We start from the raw sequence: 23360 nt of genomic DNA, 5'->3' as shown, positions 1-23360 counted from the left end.
ATGAATCACATTTTTGAGGGTCTGAACATACCCCAAAACTCACAGGTTTTGGAGACCGCATCAGACTTTACATCTGAAATTGGTTTGGTGAATGTGTGTCAAAAATTGGATGTGGGAGGGGCAAATAAGTGCGCCGCCCACTCATGAAATAAATAACTGAAAAAAATAAGAAATAAAACTATCACGCAGAAATGATTAAATGTAAAAAAATAATAAAAATAAAATAAAAGGTTTCCACCGAAAACCACCAGTCTTGACAGTCACACAGCTGCCTGTGGAATGAAGTCTTAGATGCATGCTAACATCCAATCGTTGACAATGAATGTCGGGGTGAGACAGATGGAGGAGGAAGAAAGGAGAGGAGGGGGGGAAGATAAGAAGAGAAGCAGCAGAGATGTGGTTGTCTGGGGATTGATCCCTTCAAGACACACTAAGTTTCTCCTCAGAGATTGAAGACAAGAAGGAGGAAGGAGGGAAAAAGAGAATGACTTATGAGGACGGTACACTTGAAAGAGAAACGTCAACACTTGGATGGTAAAGAGTGAGGGAGCACAAATGCAAGAAGAGATAGAACATACAGTAGGGCAGCAGAGGTCAAAGAAGCAAGAACATGGCTTCATTAGCCACTAGTTATTTCATTTGGCAGTAGGTTGAGGGGCAAAAAAAGGGAAAATGTGTCATATAGAGATCAATAAAAGAAAATGAAGCAGCAATCAAAATGCTTTATAGGTCAGTAACGGCTCAAAGATTAAATCCTGAAAACCCTAAATCGGAATTATTTTACAGAACTTTGATCTGTGTCCGAGCAACTTTGATAAAAAAACTTCATATTCATATAGAAGTAATGACAGAACTGGAAAACTGGCTTTTATATTTTGAAAAGGTGGGAAGCTGGTCTGGGTTTTTCCTAAACACACACACAAACATTTGAGTGTGAACCCACAGTATGTTTACTTTACAGTAAATATGTATTCTGGCACACAACGTAGTTTCTGTTACGCTTCAAGCTGTGGAAACTGAAAAATCACTAAGCTTTTTTTAAAACACAAGCTGCTGAACATGAAATCGACAGTTAGATGACGTGTACTAAAGTCCCCGTCTCCTTGTCCACACTCACCACATGTGCTGGTACTTGCTCCATCTTGGCGGCAGGTGTGCCGGGTCTCGGGTAGAACTGGTTGATGAAAAGACTGGGAAATCGGTAGCATTTCACCAGGTCCACAGTCTCTTGGAAGTCTGCATCCGTCTCACCAGGAAAACCACAGATAATATCCGTAGCAATGGTTATACCTGGGACCCTGAGGAAGACATACAAAGAGAGAGAGAGACACATTTATAATACATACTATCAACAGGACGACATTACCATACCATAACCAACATTCGGTAATGATTGGTGTGTCAGATTCACATCAAACCAGGGCAAAAGATCACAAATGTGATCTTTTTCCACACGCGTTCTGGTTAACTTCTTGTGAGGAAACGGCCAGCCTCTCCCTTTGACCTTGTCAGGATAAGAGTTCATATGAAAACTCAATAACACCACCATGAGAAAATGATCATGAAGCCACTCTGCTTCTGCACCCATTCGATCCATTTTGTCAATGGCTCATGGTAATGTTGTGCTTCTCGGCATAAAATATGTTCTCTTTCGTTCATTCACAATTCAATCGATGCGCGCGGGTATGGATATCAACATTCTACAGCCCCAGAGGACTCTCTGGAAAACTACTAATAATAAATATGATAAGCAAAAACAACATGCATCCTGAATTTCATTCTGACATTTACTAACCTTGAAGTTTCTGACAGACATTTTCCCCATTGTTGCCGTCGAAAAAACTACACAAAGCAGTCCAGCATAACAGAAAGTTAAAGTCTTTCCCAAATGACTCATTCAGCCAATCAAAACCTGATTAGCAACCTCTGCTGCCAATCGTTACCCATTGATTATTGACCTGCAGGCTCGTTGGCTTAATTGTGGCCAGTGGGGTTTGGGAGTTAATGCATTGATTTGTTTTTTACGTATTTTGTTGATATTGACAGGGCTTGGAAGAAAAATAAAACATGTTTCTCTACACATTTGATGTTCCCATTGAAATATATGATGTTTTGACACGGTGCCATACATTCTCAGTGATCAGTTTTAATTCCAACATCATCTTCAGTGGAGGAAGTAGCCATCAGAAGAAAACAGCAATATGAGACTGAGGTTGGTGTTTAAATAAATGGATATAAAAGAAAATCTCTCTCAGTTCAAGTGAGCCAAACCATTGAGTTCAAGATTCCTCACAAAGCTCTAGATGCAGTGGAAAAAAAAGGGAAAAATAATATAATGTTTAATATAATGTACAATTTGTTACATTTCCATCCATCTCATACGAGAAGCCAGGACTTACTTCGCAACAGGCTGACTTTTTTTCTTTTAATCAATTTTGAAAAATCTTTTTGGATGGAATGGAAGCAGAGGTCAAAATTGGCTGAGAAAACTAACATTCACGAGCAATTTTCTTCCGTCCTGCTTTCTCGTCTCATCTCTGACGCTTTAAACATCTTGTATATTTGATCTTACAGCTGGATACATGGCTGCAGAAAAGATCAAACACAAAGACGGCAGTGATGTAATGAGACATAATATTGTTTAAATTAAAAACTGCCTGTTGAAAATCCATGAGAAAAAAGCCAAACGGACAGAGACATGCATCACAGACCAATATAGAGACAGCTTAACAAAGACATCGGAAAAGAGAGGCAAAAGACACTTTCTCTCTACAATCGACAACATGATGCATCTTTAATCACATTAACTTCCTGCCTCTGCAACCCCGTGATAACCTCTGACCTATTGATGAGTTTCAATTGGCTGATAGCCATTAATATTAACCAATAGCCTGCAGGCACAGGCATCCTTGACCTCTAACATCTGCCTGACCACTACCCTATGGAAAAGTAAAACTCCATAAATTAAAAATTAAAAATCAAAGCATGGAATAGTTAAAAGGCTAAATAAATGTCCTCAAGCGGTGGCTCTAGTCCTCTCTATTCAAGTTAAATTGCATGTTTTTTTAATCCTTTACTTTGGTTGGTAAACAAAGTGCTGTTTGCAGCCTAAAGGGTCCAACAGTAATTAATCAACTAACATAATGAGAATGGAAAGCTATCGTTTATGTTCTTGGCACCAAGGTTTCCGCAGTGTAGGTCTGTAGCTCCAGTGCATTTGTCTCCCACCGTTTCGTAGATGAGCAAATTTTGTCCACGTAAAGCGGCAAAATAAACTTTGAATTAATTCAAGTCATTATTCTTATTTAATTCTTTTATCATAACAGTATAAAATGTCTATAACTCACTAGCTTTGGGCAGTTTTAGGGACAGTTCATAGTAAATACAATTGGAAATGTAAACAAACAAGCCCATCACACCGTGTGCACCCATCATATTTCTCTTTGAATGACAAACAAGCCTGTTTTAAAGAGAGTGGACTAACTGTGTGTGGTGTGTTGCCACTGTAAAACATCAAGCATATCTTAAACAAACATATAAAACAAAACAAAATAAATTAAAATAAACAGTTATCTACCTAATAAACAGAGGCCGGCAGGCAGAGTAAACCAAAAACAGTGACAGAGCAAGATTAAACTCTTCAGTGTGCGGAGAGGAGATAAACAGACAGAGAGAAAACAGGATCTATCAAATGAGACATTATCTGGAAAGTCAGGTCTGGAGGAGGACACGCCATCAATAAATATTGATTTGAGAATTATATCAGAGAGCATTCTACACCAAAAACAATGAATTAAAAGGAACAGTTTTGTCAAAAAGTATAAACAAAGGATTTACACTGTGTATACTTTTAACATGTGATTCAATATTTAATATTTATTGATTTGGGAAACATAAATCTCCAAACCATCCACTTAAATCTGTTTTAATGGAAAATAAACTCATTTCCTGTGAACGTACTTCATTCATGGGAAAAAGGAGAAGAATGGAATTTTATCAACAGCTAGCAGTCTCTGACCTCATGGCTGCTGTTACACCTCCCGTCACTGCTTCAGAATATGAAGACAGTAGAGGAGAACCTAAAGCCCTTAAATAACAGAGATAAGACGTGTTTGTGTGTTTGGTTCCCATCATTTTCCCTCCTGCTCCATGAAGGCAAAGAGATCACATCCCTGCCTCCATGACCCACCGTGTGCTACCAGTCTGAGTTAGCATTTACACAGGGAAAATATGTCCACAGGAGACTAGAGTCATTTAATTAAAACTCAAGATAAGTTCACAGTCAGTCCCCCCATCTGCCTCAATAGGCTAAATTAAGCTTGATAAAACATGCCATTGTCTATGGCACATTTATTATCAACTCTTTGTTTACTGGGGCCCTGAAAAGTCCATCCATGTGTGTATGTTTCCATACACACACACACACACACACACGCCATCCTTCTTATCATATATTCAAAAGATGTGTGTGTGTGCGTACGCAAGCGTGTTTGCACAACAAATGCCTGTGAGAGGCCCCCGTGATAAGATGAAGAGGAGACCATTGGGACGGACGAGCCCTGAAAATAACAACAGCACGGAACAAACAAATGAGCGCGGCATGGAGGTGTAGAGAGGAAGGCGATGGGTGGAAGAATGGGAGGATGAATGTGGAAGAAAGACAATCTGTGAAGGTAAATATTTACCTATTCATCTGTTGGAAAGAGACCGCGCTACCCATCTGTGCCGCAGTGTGCACGCTGTGAGTGTGTGCGCTCTCTGAAATGATAATGCGCGGCACACTGGGGCCGATGTAGCGTAGGAGTCGGACAGTGAGCGGTGACTGGGAAAGATGAGTTAAGGATGGAAAAAGTACTGTGCTGTCGGGGGATTTTGTTGTCAAAATGTAGATAGTTTTGAAACCTGCTGTTTTGTGGAAACTAAAATCACATTAACATGTAACCTGGTGGCTTTATTATAATGTGATAGCTATGGCAGAACATTTGGGTTCAGTTTTGGTCACGCAATTATTTGCGTTTCCCACTGTCAAACCCTTCTGTCAGGGTACCGAGCACAGTGGTCCGGCTCCTACAGGGTGGAGCTAAACACACTGCAGTTCAGTGACTGGTTAACAGAGAATCATCATGACAAACAAAGCGTGTCATCTTATGTGATAAACAGCCAAAAGCCAGGGAGAAAGAACATGTAATGATGGATGTCCTCCATTGTTGCCCTTTGTTTTACTGTGCAGCGCTCTTCTTCTTCTTCTTCTTCGATGTGGAATTCATTGGCAAGCTACACAGCACCGCGCAGTGTGACGTCACGTTACTTAAGTAGCTACATAATTTACATATCCGGCCCACAAACCACATGGTGGGAACACAAGGCAGAGCAGGGTGCAGCGTTCCAAACCACAACGCGGTGAGCTGGACTGCACTGAATCGCTTGGTGGAAATGAGGCTTCGGAGAAAGAACAGCAGGCGGACTGAGTGTGTAATTCTAAGACGACATGAGTTCGAAGAGACCAGAAACACAACATAATGTGCAAAAAAAAAGAAAAAAAAAAGGAAAAAGCAAATCAGATATAGTCAGTACTTGTGTGAGGACAAGCAGTAGGATTTAAGACATAGACTTGAACCCCAAACATCATCTGGTCTGTAATGAATAGATGTTTCTGGGATCAAAAACTGATGTGTGGAGTTATTTTTGCACACACCAAATTGGACACTCTAAATCGACAGTATGTGTGAGTGTCAGAGTGCATGGTCTTTGTCTCTATGTGATGGACTGGCGACCTGTCCAGGGTATACCCACTCGTTCACCCTATGTCAGCTGGGATTGGCACCAGCACACACCCCCCACAACCCTCATGTGGAGGATAAAAGTGGTAGAAGACGGATGGATGAATGCACACACACACACCAATTAGTGATAGTGGATCTGACCTCTGCAGTAGTTAGTAGTTGTGTGTGTGTTAACAGTAGTGAACACAAACAAGCCAGGGACCGGAGCAGTTGGCAGCACTTATCTGCACCCGGGGAGCAATGGGGGATTGGGTGCCTTGCTCAGGGGCACCCCAGCTCTTGACCCTTCCCGGGATTTGAACAGGCGGCCTTCCAGTTAAAAACCCAATTCCTTTCATCTTGACCATGGGCTGTCCCATGAGGAGGAACCGGATGGAGAGACCAAAACTTTCTTCATCCTTCTTTGTCATTTTGTTAATCCCTGCCCAGCATCCAGTTTTGTATTACAATTGGATGTGGATGCCTTTGAACACTGACATACAGTAGATGTGTTTGACCACTCCAACAAGACGTTACAACATCTTATTGACCTACAATCTATGATCTAAAATCAACTTAAGACTGCTCATTTACAAACTCAACTCTTTTTTACCCAGTGAGACTTTTCAGTCATTTCTAAAACAAAAAGGCAGTTATTATAAAATAACAAGACTAAAAGCACTTTTTTTTTTTTATGATCAAATACAATTTCCTCTGTGAGGTATACGGCACCAAAAAAGTGGCTTCCGCAAAAAGCCATGGTATATTTCTTCAAAATGCTGTCAACCTGTCATCCGTTACTGGGTCAAGCTTGAAACAGTGTTTTTGAAAAGTGAAGTTGAACAATCTGATAGCACATACAGTCTTCTCTCTTGCAAAGTGAACTTGACCCTTAATAGTCTGCGGGAAAAGAAAACACATCTGCCATCACATGGACTTGTTTACCTTGTCAAATTCTTCTCCCACATAAAGGCTACAGAGCCACAGTTTTTAAAGGTCATGAGTACCTTTGTTTTCACTGATGTACGGAGATTAAAGCTCTTTTGAAGATGTGATCAAAACCTCAGAGGCGCAGAGTTGTCACATGTCATATGCTTATGCCTAAAATATATTTAATGGGAAATTATCAGCGATGCTCAGGGAAGAGTTTTCAGTACATTGTGTTATCCGGGTCACTTCTTTCTTCATTTCTCATCTTGAGTCATATTAGTGTTGCTTGTTTTTCAGCTTGTTCAGATGTTTCACCCTCTTCACAGCAAATACCTTTTTGTACATAACTACAGTAAAGACCAGAACGCATCAGTATGACTATGTTATGTCTCTCTTGTAAATATTTCACTCTAAAAATTAAAATGAAAATTAAGGTAACTGAAATGCCAGACTGCGTTTATTTTAAAATGTGCAATGTACAAATTTACATTGTGCGTTTGTGAGCTCTTTTTTTGTCAGGCATGGTGCACACACTAGTGTCAAGCCGGCAGCATGGCTGCTCTCTTGTGGCCCCGCGTGCTGTGAGACCGCAGAGGGAGAGGGAGGGTGTCCCCAGGAGCTAAACCAGTGCTGTGTTTGTGCACAGAATTGTTTGATTATTTTTTCTTATGCAGAAGTTTAAATTCTGAAAAAAAAACTCACGAGTGTTGTCGCGAACTCAGCGTCATTCACCCACTGTGTAGAAATTAAATATGATCAATTATATCACACCAGGTAATATGAAATTAATGTCACTGGTGTTAAAGATCAAGGTGAGGAGATCTGAGTGATTGAGTGGAAAAAACAAAAGAGAAAGAGACCAGATCTGCTCCGATATGATGCTTCAGATTGGGATTGGGACATCCAGAATTCAAACTACGTCAAATGTTGGTACATGAAGAGAACAATGTAGCACAGCCACAGAGAATCATGAACTGCTTTACCTCTTAACTGCAAGCTACAGCACAGCTTGGGGCTGCAAGCAAAAACAATCCAAGATCCAGACAGGTTATCTAATTTGTATCTGACCCAAACTGGAGCACAACACAGTTCACATAAGCTGCGCTGAGTTTCCCCCGATGCCCAGCACGGTCACTGCTTGTTTGGCCCGATTACAGGCGTGTGCAGCACAGGGAAACAAAGTTGAGCACCATTAAATCATGAAGTTAATAATCACGCAGAATATAGTCAGTGCAGAGATGACTTTAGCAGATCTGCCAGGAGCTGTATTCCCTTCCCTTCTTATCCTTTCTAAATCCTTTTTAAATAAATGATTATTGTGCAAACTGACAAAATGAATAACACCGTGCGCACAACGTACAGAAAACAATCCTGTCCTTAAAGGAGAAAGAGAAGGAACCAACAAGGGGAAGAAAGGGGGACTCTTGTGAGGAGTGTGAGTAATCACTCAGACACTTAAGTGTTTGATTTAACGGTGGCAGCTGGAGGTAATGGCACTGTCATGTAGCAGCTCAATTTACAGGGACAGAAAGAGAGAAAGTGGTCTGCTTGGTTATCACTCACTTTCTTCACCCACTTCCACCATCAAGGATGAAGGAGGGCACTGTCAGAAGTGGTTGAGACTGGCCAGATAACAGCGGGGATTCAGCCAGATTAAAGCTGAGCAACCAAACAATGGTTTCCAATTTGCCTCTAATGCAAACTTCAAAGGCTGTAAAATGACTCTGGATACTTAGGTGACAGGTACCATGAGCTTAAAAACAGATTACATCGGAGTAATCCGAGTTGAATGGAGCTAATGCTGTCACCAAAGTCAATTTGTTTGTGTGCACAATGCGGAGTCTGGAAAGTTTGAAGTCAACTTTTTAGGAAGTTTCATGATTTCAAGAACATAAAATTGGCCCCATTTCCTTTTTTAAAAAACACAATAGTTTTAATGGAAAAAACTGATGTGAAAAGTGAGCAGTTCCATGTAGATTATATCCTAAGAATGAACACATCAAGACAATTTAGTCGCTGCATTCTAGATTTTGTATTGTGGACTGACTTCAAAAATGACTAAAGAATATATAAATAGAACACAAAAACTGAGTGCAGTATGCTTGAGAGCAGGGAAGTGACAGACAAATGGTTGGTGAAGAGATAGATGGTATGAGACAGGTGATGGTTTCAGTCGGCGTGCAAAGAGTTGTCAAACTGTCAGGAAGATTTTCCTGAGCCTCAAACCTTCGCTCATTCTTTCCTCAAATCCTTGATTTCTCCGTCTATCCTCTGGGTGTCAAAAGTGAACTGTGGACGGATTTTTTTTTTTTTTTTCTGAAAAACACACACAGGAACAAACATACAAACAGGCACTGCCGCATTTAAGGTTTTATCTTCCACATGAGGGCCACAGGGAGCTGGACCCAAACCCAGGTCACCAGTCCATCACAGGAACATACAGAGACTAACAAACATTCACTCTCACACTCACACCTTTAATTTAAGGTGTACAATTAACCTCTGCATGTTTTTGGACTGAGGGGGAAACCAGAGTACACAAGGAGAAAACCCTTGTGTACGCAGGTAGAACACGCAAACTCCTTGGTCGAACCTGGATTTGAACCGGCGACCTACTTGCGGTGAAGCAACAATTCTAGCCACTACTTGTCTTCAACTTAAAAATAGTTGAACATACTTTTGTAATTTTCGTCTTTTAAATCTTCTGTTACCATCCTGTCAGCGAGGATAGAATTTGGCATATGTACTTCTCATTACCGTAACTCCTGGACCATTTGCAATATCTAGAAAATTCAAAAACTATGGACAATCTGTCCAGGGTGCAACCCCACCAGTTGCCCTAAGTGTATAGGATAAAGGGGTAGAAGAAGGAGGGATGGATACCGGAAAGCAGAAAAATAGAGCTTTGCAGCCATATACATGATGGTCATAAGAGGGTTAATCATGAATCAATTCTTCTTCCTGTACTTTAATATTTTCCATACATTGTTCAGGGGTTATATATTGTGCTTATTTCCAGCTCTCTAAATTTGTATGCTTTCAAATTCAAACACTTAAAAAGTCCTTATTTATGACAGACCACCTCGTCTACAGTCCCTCCGTTGAAGCTTTTACTGAACTGAAATTAAGGGTCTTAAAAGGCCTCATTTTCAGCTTAATTTCTGCAAACTAAACTAAGTAAATAAAACTAAATAAACTGTTTAAATCCAATCAGCAAATATGAGTGGCAACACAAACATTTGCAACGTGCCCATTAACTTTTTTCATGTGCTTTAGTTTGAAACGAGCTCCTCTCGTGAGTGTAACATTTCCCACAGAATTAATCCAATCTATGGTGAAGTGATTAAAGACTGAAGGAGTAGTTCTCGTTATTACGTGCTGCTCACGGGTTTGCACACAGCTGCAGCTGAAGCATGTGGACGTACAGTGTGACAATGGAGCTTAACACAATGTTAGAGATTTCTGATGTTATTATGAGATATGTGTGCAAGTGTAAGATGTTTTTCATTTATTATGACAAAGGAGGAGATGCTGGGCTGCCACATTGTGGAAAATTAATTAGAAACACTGGCTGAGAGCAGTCTGATGCCTGATATGTCCACACATAACTTTTATAAATTTAATGGAAATGTCATCCAATGCTGTAATATTATGTACAGAGCATTCACAAGGAATGTGGATGCTTTAGGTTTTTCACAGTTACTCTCCTCTCATTAATCTACACTCACTTCCCCAATCAGGAAAATGTAAAATCAGAAAATATCCACATTAATGTAAATGCACTATTTGATATGACACTAGAGATTCCAGTCATGTTGTAAATTCATGATTTAGCACACAACAGCCAAATATGGTCTCAAATAGGCTAATATTATCATTATTATTATTATTATTATTACTGCATATCATCACCATTATTATGGCTATGCTATAATTAAAGTTGATATCAGGGTATTTTATCAACAATCTCTGCAGCTGCCTGTATAAATGACATTGCAGTTCTATAAACATGACATCACTTTCTCTTCACCTCTTCTCCCATTTTTCCTTTCACCCCAACCGGTCGAGGCAGATCGGTCTGGTTCTGTCAGAGATTTGTTCCTGTTAAAAGGGAGGGTATTTTTTTTCTTCTCGCCACTGACGCCACGTTGTGATTCGGTGCAATACAAATAAAAATAATTGAAAAATAAGACAATGTGTACATCAGGGCAAAAGCCACAAGGTCAAAAGAATTCCTTTATCAAGGTTGAGATCAGCTACAAAAAAAATCTGCTGTATTAAAGGTTCCAAAGAGCAAAGGCTGCAACATAAGGAAATGAGAGAACAGAAAATCGAGTCAATATATATATTTTTTTTCCTTGAATGCACTATATATGATAGAGAATAAGACAAAAACACAAGAGGTTCTTTTTAACGTGTTGGCAAAGGCCCTGGTCTACTAAGTGAACACCGAGTCATTCGTCTCCGAGATGCAAAATAACCTCTGTCTTTCAGTGAAGCAGGTCATTTGTAAAGATGGAGGTGGCTGCCGTGGAATGAATGGAGAGCCAAGTAAATAATGATCCCACTGGAGTCATCAGTAAACTTTATCATTTAATGAAACAGCCTGAACACACTAGAGCAGAACTGCAGTTCAATTTAACACCCACACACACACAGTAACACACGCAGACACACACACACTTCATTAGCCATGGAGAAGGGTAAAAAGAACACACACATGCACATTTCATTAGTCAGAGGGAGGAGTAATAAGAGCGTGCACGCACACGCACACAGACAGAGAGAGAGGGAGAGGGAGAGAGGGAGGCGACACTCGTGACTGTCTAGCCAAGCGTTAAATGGACCATCTCTTTGCACTTTATTTCAATTTAATCCAACCTTTACTGACATACGCACAGCATATGATTGATCATTCCATCCTGATGCCCTGAGCTGACCAGCACAGATATGGATACCATCAAAGCTCCAGATAAACGCAGGACATAAAAGCCCTTACCTTAATCAAATGAATGGCGAGCATGGTGTAAAGTGTAAAGTGTAAGCTTTTCCATGCCGCTCACCCAGTTATAGTTGGGAATATTCTTCATCACGTACACTGTGGGAATGAGTAATGACACACATCTTTTCTTTATGTTCTTTATGACGATTTAAGGGACCAGGAGTGTGACTTTAGGGAAACATAGCAATAATGAAGAGACGTCTGTGTTTACTAGTGTAAACAGACCAGCGTACCGACGACAGAATAACAAAATAGTGGGGCTGACATGCAGAGGCTGCTTCTCCGGCTGATAAAACTTTAACAGACTTTATTTATATCGCTATTTTCATATAAATATACACACACACAGTCCCCCAACTGCAGCCTCACCGCCTGATTGCCAAAAACACAGACACACACACACACACACACACACAAACACCAAAACAGTAAGACAATTTCAACATGCAAAAGACAAAACTGTCTCTTTTGCAGGAAACATTGTTATCAATGAAGAATCACTGAGGTCAGGAAACTAAAGTAACTAAATACTGTAAGATTACAAATAAAAGGTCGGGGACTGTAATAAAAGTAAATAGTTAAGTCGCTTAAAATATGCAAGGAGATTAAAATACTAAAAGAGACAAATAATTATTTAAGAAAAAACAAAAACTGTAAAAACCGACAGGGAATAAGAGAAGTAGGATGGAATAAAAACAGAGAAGGTTTACGGATATATAAATAAAATAATGTGTTTTGTTTTTTTTAATCAAAAGTCAGACTAAAAATGAAGGTCTTGAGTTTACTTTAAAAAACATGAGCGTTCTTTGTTGCCCTTGCTAACAACATGCTTCCAAGTTTGTTCACAAATCAATTATAAATTAGGAAATGTCACTTTTTGATAATTTTACCAACACTTTGTACGTCAATAACATTTCTACTTCAGTGTGTACTTCATTTCTTTTAACCAAAACAGCAAACACTTTTTTAAGTATATATAAAAAATAAAAAGCTGATTAAAGTGACAATTAAAGAGTCTCTGCCACAAAATCTGTTCCTAACTTTAGCATTTGAGTTGAACTGTCAAACACACATGAAAAGTGCTATTTCTTTTACCTCCCACATCTAAAGGCCTCAGGTTACATGTTTTCATATACAGCCTGTAATTTTAGCTGAACTGAAATGGTAGAGGATACAAATCTTTTCCTTAGAGTTTAATAACTCATCACTGCTTAATATTACTGAACTTCCACGTGCTCTATTAAGGTGGAAACTTTCCCTCCATGTTGTCTGTTTATAGTTGACGGTAATTTAGAAGCACGTATAAAAACACAAACATGAGGTAACAGAGCAGAACTTGAAGAGAAGCGTCCCTCGCAAACAAAATTAGAAAAAAGGGCAAACCAATTATACTTTGTCAACAGGGAGTGAAACTGTGTGGTTGTATAAGCTTTCAAAAAGGTGTGTTGAGTCAAACACTGAGCCAGGGAAATATGATATGAGAGAGAGAGAGAGAGAGACGGTGAGTCAGACAGTGACTGTGCAGCTGGATCTTCCAGTATCAGTTGACCTTGTGTGTACTCATGTGAGAACATTGGGAGAGGGAGCGAGCACAGGGGAAGTTAGCACTTTGCTGCCTTGTTACTTGAACTTCAACACTGTTAACTTGGGAGAGGTCGTTTTCTTGTTCACATTGCACCATAACCAGGGTATCTGCACATTGTTTTGCAGATACCCTGCACAAAAGCTTTTCAAAAAGGACGAATTGAGTGAATGCTAGTGAAGCGCTTATGTTTATCAGAGTTCATGAGTCCAGCACTTTGCAGCCCATACTCCCGAGCTTGAAGTTTTAGCGACAAAGTTCACATCGTGCCTCATCCATCCACGGTATTTGTCCTCTTTCCTTATATTTACATTTACACTCGTCTTCATTTCCTTTCCCCGCCGCGGCTCTCAAGTGTAAACTGTCTTCTTCTACGTTTAAATGAAGGTCATGGTCACAGCGACAAACAGCGCGTGCAAATACATAACTATAGCCACGTGTCAGGATATTAAATACAGGTAAAATAAAACATTAAACTTGAACATTAAACATTAAAATTCCAGACTTTTTAAGACTTTATAAGACCTTGAATATCAATAATTCAATGCATGACATTTTAAGAGTTTTCAAGGATCCGCGGGGAAAATCTACTCACAGAGAGTGTGTATGTGCACGAGTGAAACCAAGACCTAAACACTGGCCCTTTATTGACATGGATGCAATAATTTATATGAGGCAAAATATTATCTAGAAATACAACAATGATAATAATAATAATAATACTGGGTAAAAGTGTATCGCCAATTTTTATACAACAATCTTATTGAACAATATGAAAACAAACAGTTCTGATATGGTTATAAAATTATGTGTGCATTCCCATACTTTAGTACAAATAAGATTAATCTGAGTAAATATAAGAAAAACAAATACGACGATATCGTTTGAACAAGTGAGGAAACTCAAACATAACCTCAGTCCTTCAGCGACGCAGATAACATTAAAGCTCATGAGTCAAACCCACATCCAAAGCATTAAAAAAGCAAATTATACACAACAGTCAGTTAGTTAAGGAAACAATTAATATTAAATGACAGCTTCTGTGATGTATGACTAACTTCGCCTCCGTCTGACTCTGTCATTTAAACAAAGTGATTACGCAGGAGACGGCACAGTGAATATTAAACCACTAAGGCTGCTCAGTTCCGAATGGGGTCAAACTATTATAATGTGATGAGAGGAAAAAGAACACATTGTTCATTCTCAGGCTGTTTTTGGCACCTGCTCTTTGTGACCACTGGGAAGTTGAGAGTTTCAGTTCTGTTTCAACATGTTTTGACGGACACGAGCTCACACGTATGCACAAACACGCGACCGTCTTGTCTCCATTTCTGTCTAAATGTACGCACTGTGGTCGGAGAGGTTGACAGAAAATTAACACTAAATTAAGAAAAGAAGTGTGTCTGCGCATGTGTGTGTGTTTTTTTGTGGTGTGGGGAGGAAATAAGAAATAATCCAGGGGAAGTATCAATAAGACAAGGATGTGTTTGGAACTGCCAAGAGTCATTATCCACAAAGTGCTTCTCTCCGTCTGAAGTGCATGCACGCACACACACACACACACACACTCTTGGTTTCAGCTTGTTGTGAGGTCAATGACTCATTTTCTTCTCCTTTACTGTTGTTTAAACTGAGCAGACTAAAAACACAAGACTCATGACACACACAGACAGGTATGTGGACAGGAAGGCTCCTTCTCCTTTCTGCCCTTCTCACCTTCCTGGATTAAATCTCTTCTATCGCCTAAATAAATAAACCACATGGAAAAACAAAAGCTAGCACAGTAAAAATAAACTAAATCTATCCGTGTTAAGTTAATATAAACCAAAGGTTGGAAATTACATACCCTTAATTATATGTATCCAGTCTACCATCTTTATGAAGCCTATAATTGTAGTGAATTACAAGCTCAGACTATTCCATACAATAAAAGAGTTATAAAACACAACATGGCTCCACGTGGTATGGAACTGTGTGAGATTTGTTTCCAGGGGAGATTAAAAAGTAAAGATTTGTGACATCCTGCTTGTTGTCATGGAGACACAAGAAGTGAGTTGAGATGGCTGCAGAGGTTGCGAGATCAGCTAACATAAGCATTTCTTTAAAGGAAAATGATGTGGGAAAACTAGTGAGTGGTAAACATAAACTTGTTTTTCCTGTCTCCTGTCTTTCATGTTATCCTGCGTAAAAGGTTTTCTACGTCTTGACTGAAACCGTTTAACTGCCTGAAATGTGCTATGTAAATAAAATGTGACTGCACTCCGCTGTGTCCGCTGTGAGATCAAACATAACAGATATCTATGTCTATGATAGAACATACAGTAAGTCTATGTCACACAATTAAAGCTTTCTTAATGAATATTTGTGACACATGTATGTACTCAGACACTTGTCACTTAAATTGGTGGATTCAGGTTTCCAAGTTGACTTCAGCATAGACTGGTGAAATGAATAAGCAAAACAAGGAGGTGAACTGAAATTGACCTGCTTAATGATGTACAAAGTAAGTGTTGCTTGTCAGATGTTCCTCGGCCCTGCTATGACTACACCGTGTTGTTGTACATTTACATTCAATCCATGTGATTAAAGGTTTAAGATAAAGGAACACACAGGAACTAGTGTTGCTTCATTTACTTTCCTCGCTGAATCATCAGCTGGAGGGAAAAGGAGACAAGAAAGGAGGCGTGCAATGTTGACAAGTCGCGCCACTGTGGCAGGTTATCGCGGCAAACCTGTCTTACACGCTGCTCTCTTCCCGCCTGTCTTGCCCTCTCTCACCCCCCCAAACACAAACACACACACACACACACACACTCTAACACACTAACACCTGCCGCCCTACCACCGACTATTCTGGTGAAACATTAGCCCTGGCTGATACCTTAAACCCTTAAGTGTGTGTGTGTGTGTGTGCCAATGAAGCTGTGTCTTCAACAACAAACAGAGCGAAACATTGACTCCACAATGGGTAGTCACGCTACTGATGCGTGGGTCCTGCCGTTACCCAGGGAGGTTTGATATAACCAAAGTCATTCCTCGTGACTAACAGAAATGACTAATATGTGCGCGCGCACACACACACACACACACACACACACACACACACTAAATGTCCTGGGGACGTTTATTTGGCGGGAAACATGAGCAGCTGAGACAGACAGAGAGGTTATCATCAGAACACTATATCAACAGTCGCAGCGTCACTCTGTCGGCACCACACGAAAGGTGTCTTTAATGCCATGGAGCTTAAGCAATCACGTCCCAACTGTTGGAAGACTGAAAACCAAATACCCATTATAACTTCTTTAGGACCAAGTCTCTGTGAAAACAACTTCTAAAGAAATAAAATCATTCACTTCAAGTTTAACAAGATCACAATTATTTAATAAAAAATAAAAAAATTAAAAAAACGAAGACGGCACCACTGACAGGTTGTTAATGTGGAACTATGCTAAACGAAGCACGTGCCCGATTCTCCTGGTCACAACAGAATTACCTTTGAGTGATACAACCTTAATTATAATTCATTTAATCAAGCTTTCGAGCTGTTTGTACACGCCGGAAAAAAATGCAGCTCATTTGCTGCGATTCAAATCTGTCTCCTGTGTTTTTTTTCACGACAGCTATGTAGGCATTTATAATCCTGTGAATTCACAAGGCCACAGGACAGAGAAGCCAAGCAATGACATGATATTCACCGGAATACATCATTACTTAAATTTTGCCATGTGGGAATGTAAGACAAGGGTAATTTAAATCTACTGAAAATGATTCCAAGTCACTTTTGTTTAGATCAAGGGCTCACTAGTTAGGTAAATGACTGTTAGTGTTGTAATGTGATGACATGTGTTGTTCGGGTCACGTAATAAAAACAATTCCATCAACAGCCAGACTTCACCCCTGTGATTTGTGAATATAAGGTATGAAAATTAACTTCATGAAAGACCAGCTGTCTATTTAAAAATGTGCAAATTAATACAAGAACTATTGACCTTAATGGGCAAGTCATTTGAAGGCAAAATAAGAATTAAAAACAGAACTATGATTTGGTTTGTACATAACTTTTCACTCATACCCAAATGTCTTTTTATCTTAATAATCAGTCTCTGTTTAGTATTTGTGAGCAGAAATTACATAATTACATACATTTCTGATTTAAGCAGTAGAATTCACTTCGGAATCTTTTCACTGTGTTTTCAGTCATAGACCAAACTGTTTGAAGCCGTCTTACTTTATTCGCGCAATGTTGTTGTCCAATATTTAAACACTGCTATGCTGAGAAATTCAGACAGAGTCGTGTGGAGCCGAGTTTGAAGACGGAATAATAATCAAATGCTCAAATGAAGTGAAATGGTCCTTGGTTATTTTCCTAGAGTCACTGTATCAGTCAGACAGATTTAACATCTGTTGATCTGTCCAAATCTTGGAGGAACCACAACTTTAAACTATAAGTGTCAGTGCTTTAAATATTGTGTTACTGTCATTTGATTGTGCTTCCAAAATAAACAGAAGTTATGAAAATGTTATATAAAAATAACTGAATAAATAAAAAATGCTTAAAAAAGTAACATATACGTAGCTGACAGGCATGTAGATGAGTGTGTAACCTTGGGAAAAGGACCTCTGTTGCCTGTGATAGAAAGGGCTTTCAGAGGTCAGGAACATTTATCCTCCAGGGAAATGAACCTTACACCCTAAAGGTTAAGCACAGCGGGTCTGAGAGCCGCTCATCCACCAGCCGTCCCCCATCAAGAACCTGTTTTTGGTAATGTGATGGCTTACAGCGCCTCCTTTCTCCTCAACCCCACTAACCGAAAAGTTCAACATCAATATTTCCAGGAACTGCTACTTCTACGCACACACATTACCAACTCTCAACTCACACATGCATATTTCCTATTTCAAGTGTTTCATCATTGGCCCCATTAGTTGAGGGAAAATCAGCCCTATATTATGGCAAACTAAGACACGATTGTGGAGAATACTGTGAATACTTTGACAGTTTTTTTCTCCATATATCATTTCATAAAGACTGTACTTTGTTACGTGATCTTAATTAACAGAAGCAGGGAGAAAAGAGTGAAAAACATGTAGTCTGTGTTAGCAAACGAGAACAAATTAACCATTTTATTAAAATAATTATGCCACTGACTGTTAGAATTGTGTGTGGCATGAAACAATCAGTTATAAGCGCTTGACGAAATTAGTTAAATCGTTCAAAAGGAGGAAATGAAGTTACGTTTTTGTCAGTGGCAAAGCCTGAGAGCAAAATGTAACAGAAAAATCTAATCACATATTCTATTTAAAAAAACATAATTTAACTAGAAGCACAGGCAAATAAAACACAACCGAGGACACTGAATTAAAAAAATATACGCAAAAGTCAATAATGTTGACCTGAGTTCAACTTAATTAATCATAACCACAGCGTTACGTGTCTTTGTTGTGTTTTTGATTGTTCTCCAGCTAATCAAGGATATAAAAATAACCTTAAGAAACACATTTTTTATTTATTGTTTTCCAGCTCTTCACCTCCATGCTTCAAAGAGGATCCGAAAAGCCCTGATTTGCAATTAGATTTCCTTATTGTGAATGAGCTTTCAGTGACTGGAGATTGCGGCAGTCAACCATCAAGAGACCTTTAAAGTTGATCCATGTGTTTTACTGTGGAACAAATCAAATTGTTCCAACAAGCAGTTGTATGGTCATAAGTGTGAGAAATGACTTGTTTTCTCTTTTCTCCCGAGAGTGCAATATTGGAGTCACTGCTGGATAAATTGCATATATATATATATGTGGTATATAAACTTAATTAGTGTGACATAGATTGGTTTTACTTTCCACTTATGGAAACATGCAGCCCAGTTCATCAGAAATCCACAAGGATTTGTTTTAAATCTATCTTGGTTGTTTAGACAAAATATTTGTCCATTTCATTTTTGATATGGCAGTTAATTAATATCTTATCAAAACTACTACATTTACACCTTGTGAAGACAACGGTGCAACTAACGAGTATTTTCATAATCGATTATTCTGTCGGTTATTTTCTCGATTACTCCAGTAAATAAAAACGTTGAGAAATCCTGGAAATGAAGATGTTCTCAAATTTCTTCTTTTGTCCACAAACCAAAATGATTCAGTTTTAATGATTAATTGCTCATATGGAGTGGAAAAAACAGAAAAAATCACATTTAAGAAGCTGAAAATTAAGAAAACTTCAATGTCAAATAGAAAATGAGTTGACGATTAATTCAGTAATCGATTAATAATCCTTGCAGACCTACTACAGTGTAAAGCTACAGCCACAATGGTATATGTTATTTTTTTTTAGAATTGCATTCAATCTGCAAGGTTTTTATGCTATACTTGGTCTAAGCTGCGAAAACACATTCCCACCCTCCACGTGGACTCCCTTTTTACAATCTGTCGTACGAAATAAAAGCTTGAGAATGTTGAAAATAACTTTCAAAAGATACAAAACCTATAGAAAGTCACATAGACTGTGTTTTTTTTTTCCTTTTTAAATGAACTTGGTGTCAGTCCAAAGAAAATAGTGTTGCCATTTCTCGTTTGCAATATTTCCTGCAAACAAGTGAACAACTACAGATAAACAATCTGCTTCGCGTTTACACATGACAGGAAGTGAAGCACAGTTGTAGCCACTTCAGAAGCGACCCTGTTGATTGGTAGCGTGGGATACATACAGAGCTCATCTCGACACAAACCACAACTCTCAAAGTGTTACGGGGTTTTTCCAAGCCTTTTTTCTGAACACATGACTTAACTCGGCCAAAAGTTGTGGCGTCTGTTTGTGGATAAAACGGAAAAGGCGAACAGACAGAAGAAGAAAAAGTGAAACAATTTTAAAGTTCAGACTGTGGTTCAAGACTCTCAGCCATGAAAGATGTCAAGGAGGGAGGTCTGATGTCTCTGTGTGTCTGCAGGTAACGCTGATAAGAAAGGCCAGAGGTGTTTGACCCCTCGTGACCTGTGCAGTGTCAGTGGCATGAGGTGGTTCAGTAAGAGGAATACATTTGTCTCCTGCTGTGTGTGTGTGTGTGTGTGTGTGTGTCAGTTAGATAAGGCCTGACCTACACATTCCTACACAAGGTTTCTACCTGTCTCATCGTTTCAGGTGAAATTATACTGCTATGGTATGGACTAATTGTGGGAAACTATGTATTAACAATCACCTGTGAGGCTCAATCACTATGACACACTGACAGAGTTTCCCCATCTACCTTGAGTTGCTCAGGTTGTTATAAATAATACAGTAAAATAGTGATATGTGAAAACTCTTCACACAGATCACATAATGGATTTGAAGTTTAGTGAAGGAAACAAATGGCAGAATGTGTAGTAGAAGTAGTAAAAAAAATAAAAATAATAATGTCTCTCTTAGAGGTCAACTGATATGGGTTTTTCCGTGGCCAATATTTCGTCACTTGCCAGACAGAGAGCCAGGGATCGAAAGTAAGACCTTTCAGTTTAAATGAAAAAAATAAATAAAATAAATGACAGTCGCGCTTGCACACAGTAGAACCCAGCAACATTTATTTCTAGTTTCTAGTCCGAAGAAACCCACTTAATTGATCACCTCGTGTCTTTCTAGTACCTACTTAATGTTCAATGATACACACTTCAGTTCAAATGAGGATCAAAGGATAATGCATTTACTTGCAATTAATAATTATTAGGTTTTTAACAACACATTTATACATGTGCTTGTAAAGTGGGGGGCAGCGGTTATGATAAGAACACATACAAGGCATGACACTGACACTACTGCTCATTTCACAAGTTTCTGAAAGGCCAAACTGTCCACTCAAAAATAATGTAATAGACAACAACAGTGTATGTTTATTTTTCACACACACACACACAGAGTGTGTCTCTTTCCTGCACACAGCCACACTAACTGATACAGTGGCTGTGTTTTTTGGCTCGCCTGAAGCCCTGGACTCGATCCCAGACTCCAAACTGTAACTCAGCCATGACTGCAGCAGCCAAGTGGATCAAGGATCCCTGGAAGTGCACTGGCACTGGTTTGACACAACCAACCAGCATCACATGTGTATTTGAACATGTGACTTTAAGTAACAAAAGCCAGAAACTGAGTAACTACACAAACTTTTACAAAGAAACTTAAGAAAAAAAAGAAAGAGAGGAGCCAGGCGGATTATGTAAACAAAATCTTGTGACATGGTACCATGAGTGTGTGTGTGTGTGGATGTCTCCCATGTCCATTTACCACACGTGTGAGTGTGAGCGGATCAGTGTCACCGAGTTTGAATTTCTATTGAAAACAACTGGAGGAGAACAGGAGAACTCCACTCCACTTAACAATTATCTAAAAGCAATGCAGAGTACAAACACCAGAGAGAGAGAGCAAGAGAATTGATTTACTTTGTGACAACACAATAACCTGTAACTTTAAAAGATGTATTACCTGGATATGAATATGATTTATCTGAGAACAATGGTGTCATGTGATCTAAAAGCGGATGGAAGTGAATCTATATTTATGGTGTACTATATTTAATTAAAAAAAACAAAGAGATTATCATAACAATGCTTAAATATACTGTGCCATTGCTAGGGTGTACACACACACTCACATTAAATGGTGACATTACTTCACTGGGAAAACCCTGACCATGCAGTGGTTGTAGTGCTTATATGGTAAATATAGGGTGCCATACAAACACACAGTAATCAAAATCAATGTTAGACTTTATTCAATTATTACTACCTAACTGTACTGGAAATATGAAATGACCATACTGAATGCTACTATGCTATAGTGTGGTGTCCTGTGGTTTAGTGTAGTGAGTATATCGTCAGTCACCACCACCCCACCCACCCACGCGTGTAAGAGAGAGAGGGAGCGAGTGGAGGGGCGGGGAGATGAATGCACTGGGGAGAAAAAAACAGAATCAATTTGTGATGGTGCGTGTTGATTCTGCCACCTATTGATCAACATATGGGAAATTCTGGAAATGTGAAAACATTTTTAAAAACATTTTGGTTTTAGTAGTTTAGTACTTGCACTCCAATCATCAGGTCATACAATAATAACTTTTTAAAAAAATATTTTTTTGGAAATGTTAAGACAGAGAATTAGGGCCAAACAACAAAAAAATAAAATCTTTCGAGAATAAAGTTATAATATTACGGGAATAAAGTCGTAATTTTATGAGAATAAAGTCATAATATTATGAGAATAAAGTCGCAATTTTATGAGAATAAAGTCGCAATATTGGGAGAAAAAAGTCGTAATATTACAACATTTTGTAACATCATTTAATCTCATTTTAAAATCTAAATTGAATTGCTGATTGTCTTTGCTTGATTAATAATGACTTTATTCTTGTAATATTACAACTTCATTCTCATAATATTACGACTTTTTCAACATTACGAGTTTACTCTCATAATATTGCAACAAACTCCCTGCAGAGACAACATTGGCCGCCATACCTCTCTTTGAGGAAGTCCGCCACTCTTTTGAAGTCATCGACGCAATACTCTCTCTTCATATCCATGAGAACACTGTCTGAGGCCGACTGCACAGGAACATGAAGGAAGGCGTAGACGCGCGGATGATTCAATATCTTAGCCATCTCCTAATGAGACACAGAGGAGAGAGGGGAAAACATTCAAATTAAGAGTTAAAATGCAAAAAATCACTGAAATACATCATTTACCACCACATTAAATAATTATTTCTCAACACTGTAGTTTATTTTCATCTGGACTTAACTATTGTAAAAATGTATATCTGTAAATAACACAATGTGCAGTGAGCTGCTTTTACATACTTTAACAGTTTAATACAAGTAACATTTGTTGAATTTCACAGAAAGGTTTTATAGAATCATGTATGAAAAGGTGCGACACGTGCTAAATACCACACAGTCTCACAATAACACTGGGCACACCTGACAAACTGACGAACACGCTGAATTAGACGTGTCGCCATAGGAGTCATGTAGTTGAGGGTAAAAATTCAAACTTATTACTTGATTATAAGGTTAGTCAATTCTAAGGTGACTGATCATGGTTCCATTAACATTCCTGT

At 38.9% G+C, this 23360-nt stretch overlaps 1 protein-coding gene across 1 annotated transcript in view; it reads right to left on the bottom strand.

Moving 5' to 3' along the window:
- cdkal1 (CDK5 regulatory subunit associated protein 1-like 1) overlaps positions 1-23360 on the bottom strand; it is a 207508-nt gene that overhangs the window by 56602 nt on the left and 127546 nt on the right. The window contains exons 10-11 of the mRNA XM_044034474.1: positions 22760-22905; positions 1118-1298 (exon numbers count right to left, since the gene is read on the bottom strand). Of these exons, the coding sequence (XP_043890409.1) occupies positions 1118-1298; positions 22760-22905 (327 nt within the window). The remainder of the gene's footprint in view (positions 1-1117; positions 1299-22759; positions 22906-23360) is intronic.

This window comes from Solea senegalensis, linkage group LG9 (genome assembly GCF_019176455.1).
Source record: "Solea senegalensis isolate Sse05_10M linkage group LG9, IFAPA_SoseM_1, whole genome shotgun sequence".
Lineage (NCBI taxonomy): Eukaryota > Metazoa > Chordata > Actinopteri > Pleuronectiformes > Soleidae > Solea > Solea senegalensis.
The sequence above is the reverse complement of the archived record's forward strand: the minus strand, read 5'-3'. Positions and strand labels throughout refer to the sequence as shown.